Source organism: Athene noctua, chromosome 11 (genome assembly GCF_965140245.1).
Source record: "Athene noctua chromosome 11, bAthNoc1.hap1.1, whole genome shotgun sequence".
Lineage (NCBI taxonomy): Eukaryota > Metazoa > Chordata > Aves > Strigiformes > Strigidae > Athene > Athene noctua.
The window spans coordinates 13847309-13861254 of record NC_134047.1 but is presented as its reverse complement, the minus strand read 5'-3'; the positions used below and the strand labels follow the sequence as shown (position 1 = coordinate 13861254).

General features: G+C 53.0%; 1 protein-coding gene across 2 annotated transcripts in view; it reads left to right on the top strand.

Moving 5' to 3' along the window:
• The window catches only part of MID2 (midline 2), a 117392-nt gene extending 112193 nt beyond the window's left edge, over positions 1-5199 (top strand). For both annotated transcript variants that reach the window (XM_074915261.1, XM_074915262.1), the window contains exon 10: positions 1791-5199. In XM_074915261.1, the coding sequence (XP_074771362.1) occupies positions 1791-2193 (403 nt within the window). In that variant the 3' untranslated portion in view covers positions 2194-5199. The remainder of the gene's footprint in view (positions 1-1790) is intronic.
• The last annotated feature ends 8747 nt before the right edge of the window (positions 5200-13946 follow it).

The window sequence follows — 13946 nt, the reverse complement described above, 5'->3', positions numbered from 1 at the left end:
CCATGTCTCCCTCTCATCAGCAGGAATGCAGGGCTTTGTCCCCATCTCGGGGCACGTTGGCATCTGCTTAAGGCCACCAGTCTTGGTGGAGCACCAGGAGCAATGGCAGCCCTGGATGCAGCCCCTCCTCTGCAGTGATTGCTCTCAGCTGAGGTTTCCAGGCTCCGCGGGTGAATGCTGTGAGTGTGGGAGGGTGAGAGCCAAGCCTCCCTGTGCTCCATGGGAGATGAAGGTGGCGTTCCCATGGGCTACAAGGATGGGGATTGCTTTAGCCCCACTCCTCCCTAGCAGCCTGCTGCCTTCTCCCCAGCGTCCTTGTCAGAGATGCTTGCACAGGAGCACGGCCCCAAGTACAGCTTCTTGCTCCCAGTAGTGGCAAGGAGCATCCTTGACCCCACAGCACCTCCCTACTGCATCTCAGCAGGCACCCCAGCCCAGACTTGCCCTCAACCCAAGCCTCTGCCTGCAAAACGCATCTGGGCAGCAGCAGAAGGGACGAATCAGGGATGCAAGCTAGTGCACCTTCCGTTAAAAGGCAGTTTCTGACTTTAGCAACTTGATTTGTGAGTTGTTTCTCAAGCAATAATTATATCTGGAGCTGTTCTTAGAAATGGATCTGTTCCAGGTGTTGTTTTGCTGATGACTGAATACTGCAAGACCTTCAGAGGAGGAAATAGCTTTCAAATATATAGCAGCTCCTCGGGCTGTGCAGAGGGGTGCGTTCAGGTGGAGAACAAGCACGGCTGTGTGCTGGAAGGCAGCTAATTGAGTTGGCTGTGGCTGTGACTCTGAGCAAGCCTGGAGCCCTGTGTCCTGGTGAGGTTCACACCAAGGTTGCCCTTGACCAAAGCTTGCTGGTTCTTCCAACCAGAGGGGTTTTGAGAACAGCGAGTGGCAGCAGTCAAAAGCCAAAGAGCACGTGCTCTCTTCATGCCTGCTAACACATGACCACGGAAAAATGAAACCCTTCTCCTAGGGGCCTCAGGCATAGCCAGGAGGGAAGGTCTCGCAGTGGGCTGGCAGCTCTGCTCTGCAGTGGCAGGGGGAGCAGATCTGGAGCTTTTTGTCCTGGGAGTTTGGAGGAGAGGGGTGTCACTTCGTGCCTTTTCCTGACCCCTGTGCTTGCAACTGCTGCTTGAGGCAGAACACCAGAACTGATGCTCGGGGGTTATTAACAGAGAAAACCCCTTTCTCTGCACCAGAGAACTGGCTCTGGTTTCTGGGGGTGCCTGTCTCCCCTCTGTGTTGGGCAAGGGAGCTCAAGAAGCAAGCACAGCAGCAGCCCCAGCTCAGAAACCATTCCCAGTGCTCACTCCCATCGAGCTCTGCCTCCCATCCATCCCCCGGGCTGAAAAATGCCTTCGCACAAGGCACATTTAGAAGTGAAACAATCGGGGTTTATTATGAGAAAGCCCCTACCAGGCAGATCCCCAGAAAGCCTCTGCTACTGAGCTGAGCCAGGAGGCATTACAGCAGCATTATCAAGCTGCTGCATTGTTAAAGTGCTGGTGCAGCACAATGGGGCTAAAATAGACAGTTCCTGCTGCAAGCACCCAGCTGTGTCACCTCTTCCTCTTGCCCCGCTGGCAGCAGGCGGTTGCATGGGGAGGGAGTGATGCTTTTCCCCAGCCAAGCCTCTGTAAGCAACTTTTCAGTCCTGTAAAGCCATTGCTGTGCTGCTTCCACAGTCAAATGGACTTTTAAAGCATGGGGTGCCGGCAGCTGGCGGGGCTGATTTCATCCTGTACTGAGGCTGGGCATTGCTCAGCAAAGCTTCTCCTCTCTTGCAGGTACGCCATCGGTGTGGCTTACAAGTCGGCCCCCAAAAACGAGTGGATCGGGAAGAACTCCTCGTCTTGGGTCTTCTCCCGCTGCAACAACAACTTTGTGGTGAGGCACAACAACAAGGAGATGCTGGTCGAGGTCCACCCGCAGATGAAGCGCCTCGGTGTCCTCCTGGATTATGACAACAACGCGCTCTCCTTCTACGACCCAGCCAACTCCCTCCACCTCCACACGTTTGAAGTCTCCTTCATTCTACCGGTGTGTCCGACCTTCACCATCTGGAACAAATCCTTGATGATCCTCTCGGGTCTGCCCGCCCCAGACTTCATAGATTACCCAGAGCAGCAGGAGTGTAACTGCAGGCCCCAGGAGTCCCCGTACGTATCAGGGATGAAAGCCTGTCACTAGGCTGCCCTAGCCCTGCCCGTGCCCCGTGGTGGCACCAGCAATGCTGGTGGGTGCCGGCGGTCGGAGTCGGCGTGCCGGAGAGCCACCGTGCAGCCGTAACGCTCCAGCAAGTGAGCTCCTTCCCACACACAGCTCAATATTTTTTTTAAGGGGAAAAGAGGAAGAACCTCTAACCGCAGCTGAAAATAAACTCCTGTTGGCGAGCTCCGCTTGTGTGCGAGTGCGGCTTGTGCAACTCCTTGGTGGTGTGCTCCGATCTCTCCCGAAGCGGATTGTCACCTGGATGGTTTTCTTTTCCCCTGGGGGCTGAAAAGGCTGGGGTGGGTTTTCAGGTGACCTTTTGAGGCGCTGCTGTGCTCAGGGGGATGTCCCGTGTGTCTCTGCAAAGCACAGGTTGGAAAAGTAGGGATTGGCTTTCTGGAGCGCGTTGGTAGCTTGTCTTGAGAGCTGGGTGGGACCTGGGCAGTGTTTTCCAGGGAGGACTTTCTGTTTGGCTGAAGTTCGGCAGCTTCTCTGGTATGGTAGATAATTGCATGGACCCCTCACACTTGGTGAGCGCTGGCGTTGGTTGAGTGGTGGATGTTGGTTATGTGGTGGATGGTCTGTGAGAGCTAAGGCAGCGCTGGGAAGGACGGTCCTGCTGCCTCTCCTGGCCACATGCATGCTGCTGCTGGCCATGTTCTCTGTGCTTGGCCGGGCTTGGAGTCCCACAGTGGAGGGCAGCCAGCTGCAGACCCCACCCCAGTGTGTCTCCTCCTTTGGGAGCCCACTAGGAGTCAGGGAGGCCCCCACCCTTAAGGAGCAAGCCGAGGAGCGTCTCGCCCCGGCATAGAGGTTTGACAGATTCCAGGTCCAGCCAGCTCTGCCCCACCACGTGCAGCTCCATGTAGACCTCCATTAGTTTCATGTCCCTGCAGAAAAGACACATCTCCCTGTGCTGAGCAGATGGTCAAGTCCTGCCCTAGGACCAATTTATGACCCCAAGTCTTGGCTCTTGGTTTATTCTCCACCATGGTGGAGTGATTTTGGTCTGTGGCAAAGGACTGAATCTGTCCCAGCGGCTCCAGCCCCCGGTTACTGGGAGCTCTTTGGCTGCCACCAGTGCTCCCAGTAACCATAATCACCGAGTCCCCTGGCCAAGATTCAGTTTCCACATTTCCTTAAAAGCCAGGAGGAGCTGGGCCAGGCACACCAGTCCCTGTGTCGCAGGGAGCAAAGACCCAGTGCAGGCACCTGCAGCCAGAGTCCATGGCACGACTCGGGGCAGGTGGGCATGTGAATGGCCACGTCACACCTGCAGCAGGCAGCACGGTGTGGTGGGGATGCCAGGCAAGCCAGGAGGTCAGGCAGCACCGTGGCCCAAGGCAGGCTGGTGCTTGAGCTTTGGTCTGTGGTGTTTGAAAACCCCTTTTTCCCCTCTGGATGTGGTGCTGTCAGATGCCTCGGTGGCATGGCACGGGGACCGTCAAGCTGAGACCTCCTAGCTCTGCCAGCCTTTTCCTTTATTTTTTTGGACCTTGCTGATAGGGAACTACCTCAAAGCCCAGCCTTAGAGGGGTAGGTGGCCGGTTCAGACAGGGTAACAGCACTTGGAGGCTGGAGCCAGTTGGCCATGTCCAGAAGTGGGTGCTCCCCGCCAGCGACCTGGCCTGGGAGACACTTGTCATTGAGTCTGGTGATGGCAGCTGCAAAGCCGATAGCTTTGTCAAGGGAGAGTGGGTATAAAAAGAGCCTGTTTTTCAGCACAGCATCCCTCTGCTTTACCTGGCTGACATGTTTGGTGAGTGGCTACCTGACGCTGTGGGAAAGGAGGTGGGTGTCACCTTAGGGGAAGGGATCTGCCACCTGCACTGCCAAGCCAAGGGTGATTTTGCCTCTGATCCAGGCTGCTTTCACGTGGTGCATGGCAGTGGGTGGTGCATCCCTCCTGAGCAGTTTTATTTACTAATTCTGGCCCCAGCGTGTGAGAGTGCTGGGTGGGGATGCAGCAGGGTCACGTCTGCCATTCCCCACAGCTAAGCACACAAACACCATTAATTTTAAGAGGATAAGTTGCCATTTTCAGTTGGATGTTTTTTCAAAGCCGCATGGGGCTATCATGAAAGTCCTTTCCCCGTGTGCTGGTCCCATCCGGGGCCGCTCATAATGTGTCAGCCTCAAACAAACGCCCAAGCACTGGAGATGGATTTTAGCATTTGCAATCCAGGTGCCAAGCTTTCCGCTGGCACTGGCACCGCTTTGACTGGCTTATTGCTAGAGGACTCAGCGCATCCATTAACTCAGAGCACACGAGCCATTAATGTGACATTTGCACCTGATGAAATTGCACTAATCGCGGTGGGATCCCCCTACCCCGCCGCACACGTCTCTCTCATACCCAGGCAGGAGGACGAAGCGGGGAGCTGGCGTGGCTGCGTGCCCAGGGGAGCCCCGCACCCCGAGCAGGCAGTGCTGGGGGTGGGAGCCCTGTCCGAGTCACCCGCATCTGCCTCTCCTGGGTTTGGAAAGGCAACACCCACCCGGGTGTCACCAGGAGGGTGGGGGGATCAGCCCCATCCCCGGTCCCTGCTCTGTACATGATGCTCCGCTGCTGCCTGGCGGCCTTTGCCCCCAGCCCGTGAGCGAGCGATCCCATTGGTTAAAACCGCCTGGTGTATGATGACGCAGCAGCAGTTGCAGCCAATCCGAGCCTCGGCGGGCTCGGCAGCCCGGGGTTATGAATGAACACAATTCCCACGGCCCCTGCGGGGGGGCGGGACACGGGTGGAGGGGCCGTGGGGAGGACCGGCGCTTCCCGCGGGGCTGGGTGCTGCTGCTGGCTCCTCTGCTCCTGGTGACTCCGTTGTATCGGCTTGGGATGTGGTGAACTCCTGGTTACCGTGCGACCCGTCAGCCTCTCCTCTTCCATATGTAACATACTTGTTTCGGTTTTGTTTTGGGGGAGGGTTGTTCTTCCTGTTATGATTTTCCCTTTTTTGTTGGGGTTTTTTTTGCAACTTCTTTGTTAATGTGTATATATATATATATATAAAAATATAATATAATATATATACATTACTGGATATGTCTGTGTGTGGCAAAAATTGTACAATGTGTGACACCCCTGGCCCTGGGATGCTCTCTTTGGCAGTCACAGTTGGCATTCTTCAAACCTCTGACAAGATGCAGACCATGAGCCTCAGGATTACCAAGTCATGGGTGTAGTAATAAATCAGCAACACAAAAGAAAAGGCCTTTACTTATAACCCAGGATGGGGATGGGGAGCCAGCCCAGCTGAGTCCTGGCTGGCAGAGGCCCTGAGAGCACAGCAGGCTCCATGGGGCAGCTCAGCAGGAGATAGTGGGAAGGTTTGCTCTCCCCAGGTATGATGCTACATGTCACTCTTGTTCAGGGGAACCTGCCAAACATATGGCTGTGCATCCACAGGAGTGGGGGAACACGTGGTACCATCCAATGGCAGCATTTCTTGTCCTGGACTGCAAACCAGACTTAAGAGCCTGTGGGGGTGGCAGATCACCCTAACATGATGCTAAAGCCCCATATAAAAAAGTCCGTACACGTAAATATTCTGCACCCTGCTGTCAGCCCCCAGAGGATGTCATGCAAAGGCACATTATCCAGGTCATCAGGACACCAAGTGCTCCAGCCTCCCTTTCATGAGCCACAGGCTCTGTGATGGCCACAGAGACTGCTGAAAATCTCTGAGTGCCAGCCAGGTACTGCTGGAGCCTTGTTTCTGCTGCCCTTGAGCTTAGGTCCCCCTCAGACCCCCCAGGTGCCTTAAGAACTGTGGGAGGTTTTGGGGGGATTAACCCCATCCTTCACTGTGGTGCTGGACTGAGCTCATGGTGGGGCCGAGCATGGACCATGACATCTCTCCCCTCTGCAGAGAAGACCCTGCCCCAGCACAGTGTGGCTGACAGCCAGCTCATCTCCCTTATTGCATATTGGTTTCCCTTTCTGCTGTCTGTGTCTCTGTCCTGGGAGGGCCATGCCAGCGTTCCTAGTGTCCCTCTGCCCCAGCACAGCCCCTGAAGCCACGAGCATAAGCTCCAGAACTCAACCCTGACCGTAAACCCATCCTCCCTGTCCCATCTCTGCTGCCGTTTGCTTGGAGGGGAGGCTCTGCCAACGTGTGGGACTGTACTGGGGTAAAACAAGCTGTGGCTGTGGGCCATGGGGTTTGATCCTGCTGCATCTGCCCCAGAGAGCTGCTTCAAGAGGCAGGAGTCCAGCCAGCCCCAGCAATGAGAAACGTGAGAGAGAGCCCCTTCACTCAGCCCCCAGCACTGGGCTCCCGACCTCACCAGCCCTGAACAGCACTGCGACCCTGCCCCGACGCCCTTTGGCTTGGGTCTCTGGGAGAAGGCAGAGCTGGGTTGGCCAACCAAAAGCACATTCCTTGGGGGCTCTCCTGGACCCCACCAAACAGCACTGGCCCCACGTGGGCTGGGAGCCCTGCACTGCCCCATCCTCTCCTGGCTGAGACAAAGCTGGACCTTCTGCAGGGGCTCTGCAGACTAAGGTGGGGCCACAGGGCAGAAATGTGCCCCAACTTGCCTGCAGAATAGGAATCAGCAGAGGGTGGGGAGCCCAGGACCTGCCTCACCAAAGGGAAGCAAAGACACAAGACCATGGAAGACAGCCCATCTTTGTTGAGCATTAAGTGCGTAAAATATTTATTAAGTGGAAAACATATGGTGCAAACCATCGCTGTAGAATTAAGTATTTCTTACTTTATTCCTTTGCTCTAGGCTTTTTCCCATTAAACATTAACCACCAGTACATGGAACCTGGCATCAAGACTGAGTAGCTACTTCATTATGTCACCAGAGCAAAGCAGTTCTGCAGCAATGGCTCAGCCCTTCCAGTCAGCATGGGACCTGCACTGGTGCCATCACTGGCCATGGACTGGAGGGGATGGTTAGGCTTGCCTAAAGCTGCCCTGCCTTTCCTGCCTCCCTTTCAGAGGGGTCCCAAGGGTGCTGGGACTCACGTTGGGTGGTGATAGCAGCTCCAGCCCCGTTGCTAGCACTGTCTGTCCAGCCAATCTGCAGGACCCCAGCACTGGGGGGACAAGGTCTAGGGGCCTGCAGCATCTGGGGAAGGGCAACTGCTCATTTGTCTGAGGCAGGTCTGGAGACAGGAAGCAGACGGTCCTGAGTGGACCCACAGCTTTGATCACCTGGCTAAAACTCTGCCCTTCCAACAGCAAAGGGAGAGGAGATGCTCTCAGACTTGAAGGTAAGAACATGAAGAAACAAGAGAGTGACCCGTGATAGCTGCCTCAGCCCACCCTTTGCAGACTCTGACAATCTGGTCAGGTCCTGGGCTCACAGGCCTCCAGTCTCCTAGCAAAGGATGAAGATGCCGCTCTGTTGCCAGGGATGCTGTGAAGTGGCTACAGTTGGAGAGCTGGTATCAAAGGCATGAGATGGGAAGGTCTCAGATTGCCTCCTGTGCTTCTCTAACCCTGTGCTGCCACCAGCACCACAGCTCTGTGGAGGCTTTCTAAATCGCAGGAAATAAGCCTAATGCTACTTTAACTAACATCACTGGGAGAGGTGCTGCTGACATCAGCAAGACTGGGAATGAGCCTCAGCTTTTGAAAAAAAGATCCCTTTCTTCATATTCAATGTTTCCTCAGTCTTTCAAGTTCAATCAAATGCTTCTCAATGATCTGGGATGTATCAACAAGTGAAATTAAATGTTTTGGTGCATTTTCAATCTTCCTTCTCACATGGGTAATTCATATGAACTGTGGACATGGGTCATCAAAGCTTGGGCTAGGGGATGGGGCAGGGGTAGGAGACAGTGAACAGACCTCCAGCAGACACGGCTCCAGGCTTGGGGAGACTCAGCTCTGCTTTTTTGGTGGCTGGAGAACCCACATCAAAGCAAGAGGAGGAGCAAGAACAAAGCCTGACAGAAATCCAACCTGGAAACTTGACCCACTGAACAAGTTATATTTTTGGAGCCCTCAGGTACACACCAAGAATTTAGCACAAGCCACATTCATCAAAGCCTTTCAGCAATCACCCTCCCCAAAACATTTTTGAAAGTTAAGCACAACACATCAGTACAAAATGTGAGTAGATTCTCCTTTAATTTCAAAATTTCCCAAATTTTCTTCCAATGCTACCAAATCAAAAAGGAGGCCATTTTCCCACTTGGCTCTAATATAGAACTTAACACACGTGCAAAAAGCTGGAGGTGACACTAGCATGGGTGAGCAGACCCCATGGTAGGAGAGACGCCAAGCTAGGAGCCCAGCCCTGGACCGGGCCCAGGTGAACACCCAAGGAGCAGTGAGGACACAAGAAGAGCAAGATCTGATTATTCCTGAAGCCTGCACAAGGGAACAGAGCTCCTGCCCACAAATCATGGGCAAATCACACACACACCAGAAATACTGGTCTGCACTCAGCTGCTTCCTAAATCAGCACCAGAGACTGCTCCCTGAGCGTGAGTCACACTCACTTTCATTTATTCCCTTCCAATTTTCCAGAGCTCTGTCTCTACTGGCTGGTGTGGAAAGGAAAGTGAGAGGAGCAAATGCTTTGAAAATGACGGTAGTGTTGCAAAGTCAACATTAAGGCCTGCCCAAGAGGCCTGGATGTCCCCTCCTGTGCATAAGCTGATGCTATCCAGACGACATGATCGCTGGCTCTTTGAACAGAGGACTTCTTTCTTGGGAGAGGAGCTGCTTGCTGAAATGAAGTGGCTGTTAAACCTTTCTACCCTCAGCACTCCCACGCTGTGCAGAAAGCAGAATTTGTCCTTTCCACGTGAGCTTGTCTATGGTGTTGGGCACCACGATAACAGAGCGGCTCACAAATCCTCATTTATTTCCAGAGCCCCCATGAAAAGCAGCAGTATTATCTCCGCTCTGCAGAGGGCTGGCACCTGAGCACAGGAAGGCTGATGCGTCTTGTCGGGAGTCGGTGGTGCGGGGTGCTGCATTTCACAGAGCTGCTAACACTTTCAGAGGATGGTGTTTAATGCTCACTCCAGTGACTGCTGGGATTGGCTGAGCATGGGGACCTTTTTTTTAAAATTGAAAAATAAAGCCTTCCAAAGCAAAAACATTACCCGAATGGCTACAAATTGGCAGTCACACAGCAGAAGGCAGAACCTTACCATGGGAAATGGCAGGCACTGCTCTTGGCTCTGCCTGTTATCCCACCCAGTGAAAACTCCAAAACTGCAGTGAAAATACTCTCTATACAGCCCCACCTGCACATCAGCTGAGCCCCTAGACCCTCTAGAAGGCTATTCTGCTGAGACTTGCACCCAGCTCTCACAACAGCTCAACAGCATGGACCATCCACCCATTGCAACCAGTTCACGACTTCATGCTCCCACACCAGCAGTAGGGACAGGGAGAGGACAAGCCACTGTTGTCTCCAGGGTACCCATCAGTGTTTTCTCCTTTTGAGAGGCCTCATCACGCTGACTTTGGCAGTGATCCCTGTAGAAAGCAGCTCCCTGGAGACACAGTTCGACCAATGCACGTGCATACTGTCTTCCACACAGATCGGGAAAACACTAGGATGCCCACAGCCCCCGCCCCGGCAGGGGTAACTATGTTCCCCTCAGCAGTCATGGTGCCTCCTTGTGTCAGCAGTTTCTAGCACACACATACCAGTACTGCATGCTCCAGAGGGTCTGGAGGGAGATGGCCTGTGGTGGGGGTCTAAGCTCCCTCGCTGCCACCATGTACACATGTACTGCTAGCACAAAGGGCTCCTGAGGGTTGCTTGTAGCCATCCAGTTTCCATTTCTTCTGACTCTCTGGCAGGTTTTCTTCATAGGACAGAGAGCAGCAGTGGTACCAGGGAACTCAGAGGTTTATCAGACATCCCCAGCCTCAAGCAGGACATCCCCTCTGATGCATGGAATGAGTCAGAGGCAGCAGCCAGCCTCGTCTATGGGTCCTCATTAGAGATGAGCACGAGCCACAGGCAGTGGCTGATGAACTACTCACTAATGAGCCACTGAAGCTCATCTGATGTTAAATGAGCACCAAAATGCACCAAGATGTAGTAGCCTCACAATTTCAGAAGAGCCTGTGAAATCCACTTTCACCTGCAACAACATTTGGCTCCAATCCCAGCTGTCCTGGGCAACCTTGAGCCCTTCTTGTTCTGGGGGGAGGATTAACGTGTCCTCCCTGGGGCGAGGACCTCTGAGGCATTGTGGATAGACGTACTCATGGGCCCATTCTCCTCTACCCAGAGGAGGAAGAAAAAAGCTGTGAAGCACAGTCTGCACTCAGCAAGTGGCTGAACCACGCTGCGTCTGCCTGCAGCTACTGGCTGCCATCACCACCTGAAGCCTGCCAGGAAAGAGGAGCAGCCATCTGCCCACAGCTCCAGCAAGCCGAACAGCCTTCTCCAGGACGGATTCTGCAGCAGCACTTTGGGATTTGTTTCCATGTACTGAGTGTATCCTCCCAGGCTCTGGCAGCTGACAGCTCACAGACATTTTTGAGCTGGAAGCCATGTTTGCGTTGCTTTAGGCTAGCTCTGCATGGCATTTTCCACCCATAATAACTTCTCTTCCTGCATTCATCCTGCAGCAGTGGGGTCCATGAATAGCGAAGCAGCATCGGAAAAAAAAAAAAAATTGTACTTGTTTCAAAACCTGCACCCCAGTAATTTCAGGGTTTGGGCAAAGACCTCCTGGTTTGCCTCCTTTGTCAGGCACAATAACAACTTTGAAACGTTGGAAAGGAGTTCTTCAAGCCATGACCAATTCATAAACTTCAGTGCATGAGGCAACACAGAGGCCAAGAGATTCCAGAGGGAACCTGCAGTGGAGGAAAGCCAGGGATCCTCCTGTGCATGGATGTGGTCTAAAACACGCTGCTCCTTCCATGCTGCGGAGTAGATTAATTGCTGATAGGAATCACAGTTTTGGTGGATCAGATTGGGACTGGGTGTTGCTGTGAATAAACAGGGCACTTGCCCTTTCGCTGAATGAGCCTCAGCGCTGCTAAGGATGAATGTTCATCCAGATGTCTAAAGAGCTGGCAGGGTTGGGAGCTGCTGGGAAAAGCAAGCCTTTGGGAAGCCAAGGCCTCAGGTTTGCTGCGAGTTGCACCCTCCAGAGCCTTCCACTGCAAGCTAATGAAGGGAAACTCCACACCACCACTCCGGAGATTGCTTTATTGGCCATGTAATGACTGCGTTAATCAGGGAAATGAGACGTGTCTGAGAGGTGGGAGGGAGGTACATGTTATCCTCTGAGGCTTTTCATAGCTGAGTTTCATTAGCTTGACCCTGAACCCACATCTCCAGAATAAACCACAAGACCAACCCAATGTCCCAGTGGGATGAGAACCACTGGGGCGCTGGGACAGCAGAACAGGAGGCCTGTTCTCGTGGAGGTTGCATTGTGTGGTTCGGCACACAGTCCGCTCGGTGCCAGGCAGGGGTAACAGGAAAGGCTGGACAGGAGGATATGGGGCAAAAGGGAGAGTAGATGGGAAGGGGTCAGCCTATAGTGAAACAGTTGCCCTGGACAGAAACATGGCAGTGTCCCCTCTCATGTCCTCTGGCTGTACCCAGAGCATCTGGAGAGCAGTCATCATCATAGAACCCTCCTTTCTCCTGCTTTACCCTTCAGCCAGCATCCCAGGACAAATGGATGAGTGCAACCAGCCCCAGCACAGGGCTACTTCTTTCAGCCCCCTCAGCAAGCTGGGTATGGTCCAGGGCTCTCTATCTACATTTTCTGGAAGTCAAAGGAAGCTTTACTCTGTAAAAAGGATGCAATTTCTGGTTGTCTTTATTTTTACAAAGCAGCTGATGCTAGCCAGAGAGCAGGAAGGAGAATTTTCCTCTTTTTTCTTGCTTTATTTGGTTCCTTTCTCCATTAATGTCTGGCTTCTAGGAAAAAATATCTCTCGTTGATGGGCATCTGTGAAAGTCAATTTAAAACTATTACTGAATGGCAGGTTGCTTCATAGAAAGAAAAAGACTTCACTGAGAAGATGAAATGAGCTTTGCCACTGCTTTCCAGGAATGCACTTTCAAACACATGAGGCTTCAATGTCACAAGCGCCACAAATCAAACTAGAAATTGCTTCCTCAAGACAGCCAGGAGGGAAAAAAATCAGCCTGCAAACTGTTAGCGTAATGAAGGTAGTTACGGTTGTGTCTTTGAGGGATGTTGCCCAGCCGAGGTGTGTGTGCACAGAGAGCAGGAGGGTCTGGGATGCCACGAGCCTGGGTCTGCAAGGACGGCTCATGGAGATTTCCTGCTCACAGGGACAGGGCAGGAGGCGAGAGCCCCGGCGCAGGCCCCTGTCACGGCACAGATGCTCGGGGCGCTCCTCTTGAGACCCCGGTCTGTGAGACTTGGAGGGTGAAGGAGAAGGATGATTTCTAAGCTGCTGCATGGGTTTAAGAGGGCTACTGGCACATTTTCAGGTGGGCTATGGGGAAGGCTGATGTTGGCTTTTTTTTTTTTTTTTAATTTCTTCTGGAGTGCATGAAACAAGAAATTCAAAAACCTCCCTCACCAAAGCTCAAAAATCCCACTGATTTCATGGGAGCCTTGGGGCTTCACCCCTTCTCTGGGAAGCTGCAAGGCAAAGAGACAGGACAAATTACTATTTTTATACAGCAAGTGACATCAAGAGACTGCCTCATCTGTTCCTGCCTACTAACAACAATGGCTTGCACTGAGATGTAATAATCCTAGCCAGGAATACAAAGCTGCAATCCCTCCATTCATGAATGAAAATTCCTTTAACTGGTGAATTCACTCCAGGTTTAAAAAACCCCACAACGGTTTAATAAATGGACAGAACAGAAAATTACACCTCCAAGCCTTTCACAGACTGCATGGGGTAAATGATTTATGGTGTCTGTTCTACATTGTCTGAACTGGCCCCAAATTAGTCCTCCTTAATAGAACTCTAATTGAGATTTGAAATACTCATCTGAAGTGTCAGCCCCTAAAATTGGCTGTTCTTGATCATAGGTTCTCTCTGGCCAGCCCTGCATGAGTGCAAGAGCAGCAGAGATGCTCCACCCCGCCCATCTGCAGTGTGCTGCGGGGTGCAGGGGGTGAGGACATCGTCAGCACTTTGCATCTCAGACCGAAAACAGCAGGGACCTGCCAAAAGGAGGGGGAGCGGAGAAGTGTGGGGGCAACGGCATTCCTGTTTCTACAGACCAGCATGTCTCAGCCGCCACCAGTGGGTACCAGTGTCTAGGGAGCGAGTTGGGGGTGAGGCTGGCACAGGACTGGTGGTGATGCCTCTGTGCAGACAACACAATGGGTCCTGGCCTCTGCTTGGGAAGAAGATCACAAACCACAGCTGAGCCACTAAGCAGGGAATCAGTTGATAGAAGGAGCCACTAGATGTTTATTTTCCTCTTGGAGTCCCAGGAGAGTGCAAATAAAATGCTAAGTATCATCCAGAAGCACCAGCCCAAAAGCCAGCAGAGCTTGGCCGTGCCTGTTCGGTGGTCACCGCACAGCAGGACACACCGGTGGCAGAAGCTGTGAGAGCGCTGCAAGCAATTACCGACATGACAGCACAGAAACACGGACTGACCCACCTGGAGAAAGGCAGCCAGAAACTGTCTTCCAACCATTCAGTGGTATTTGCAAGGCCAACCTGGCCCCCTCTCCTGGGAATACCACGTCAAGGCTCGCTGCAGCATCCTCCCTGCTCCGGAGCTGGTCCGCTGGGTCAAGGCAGGAGCAGCACAAAGACTGTTAAATGGAAACGAGT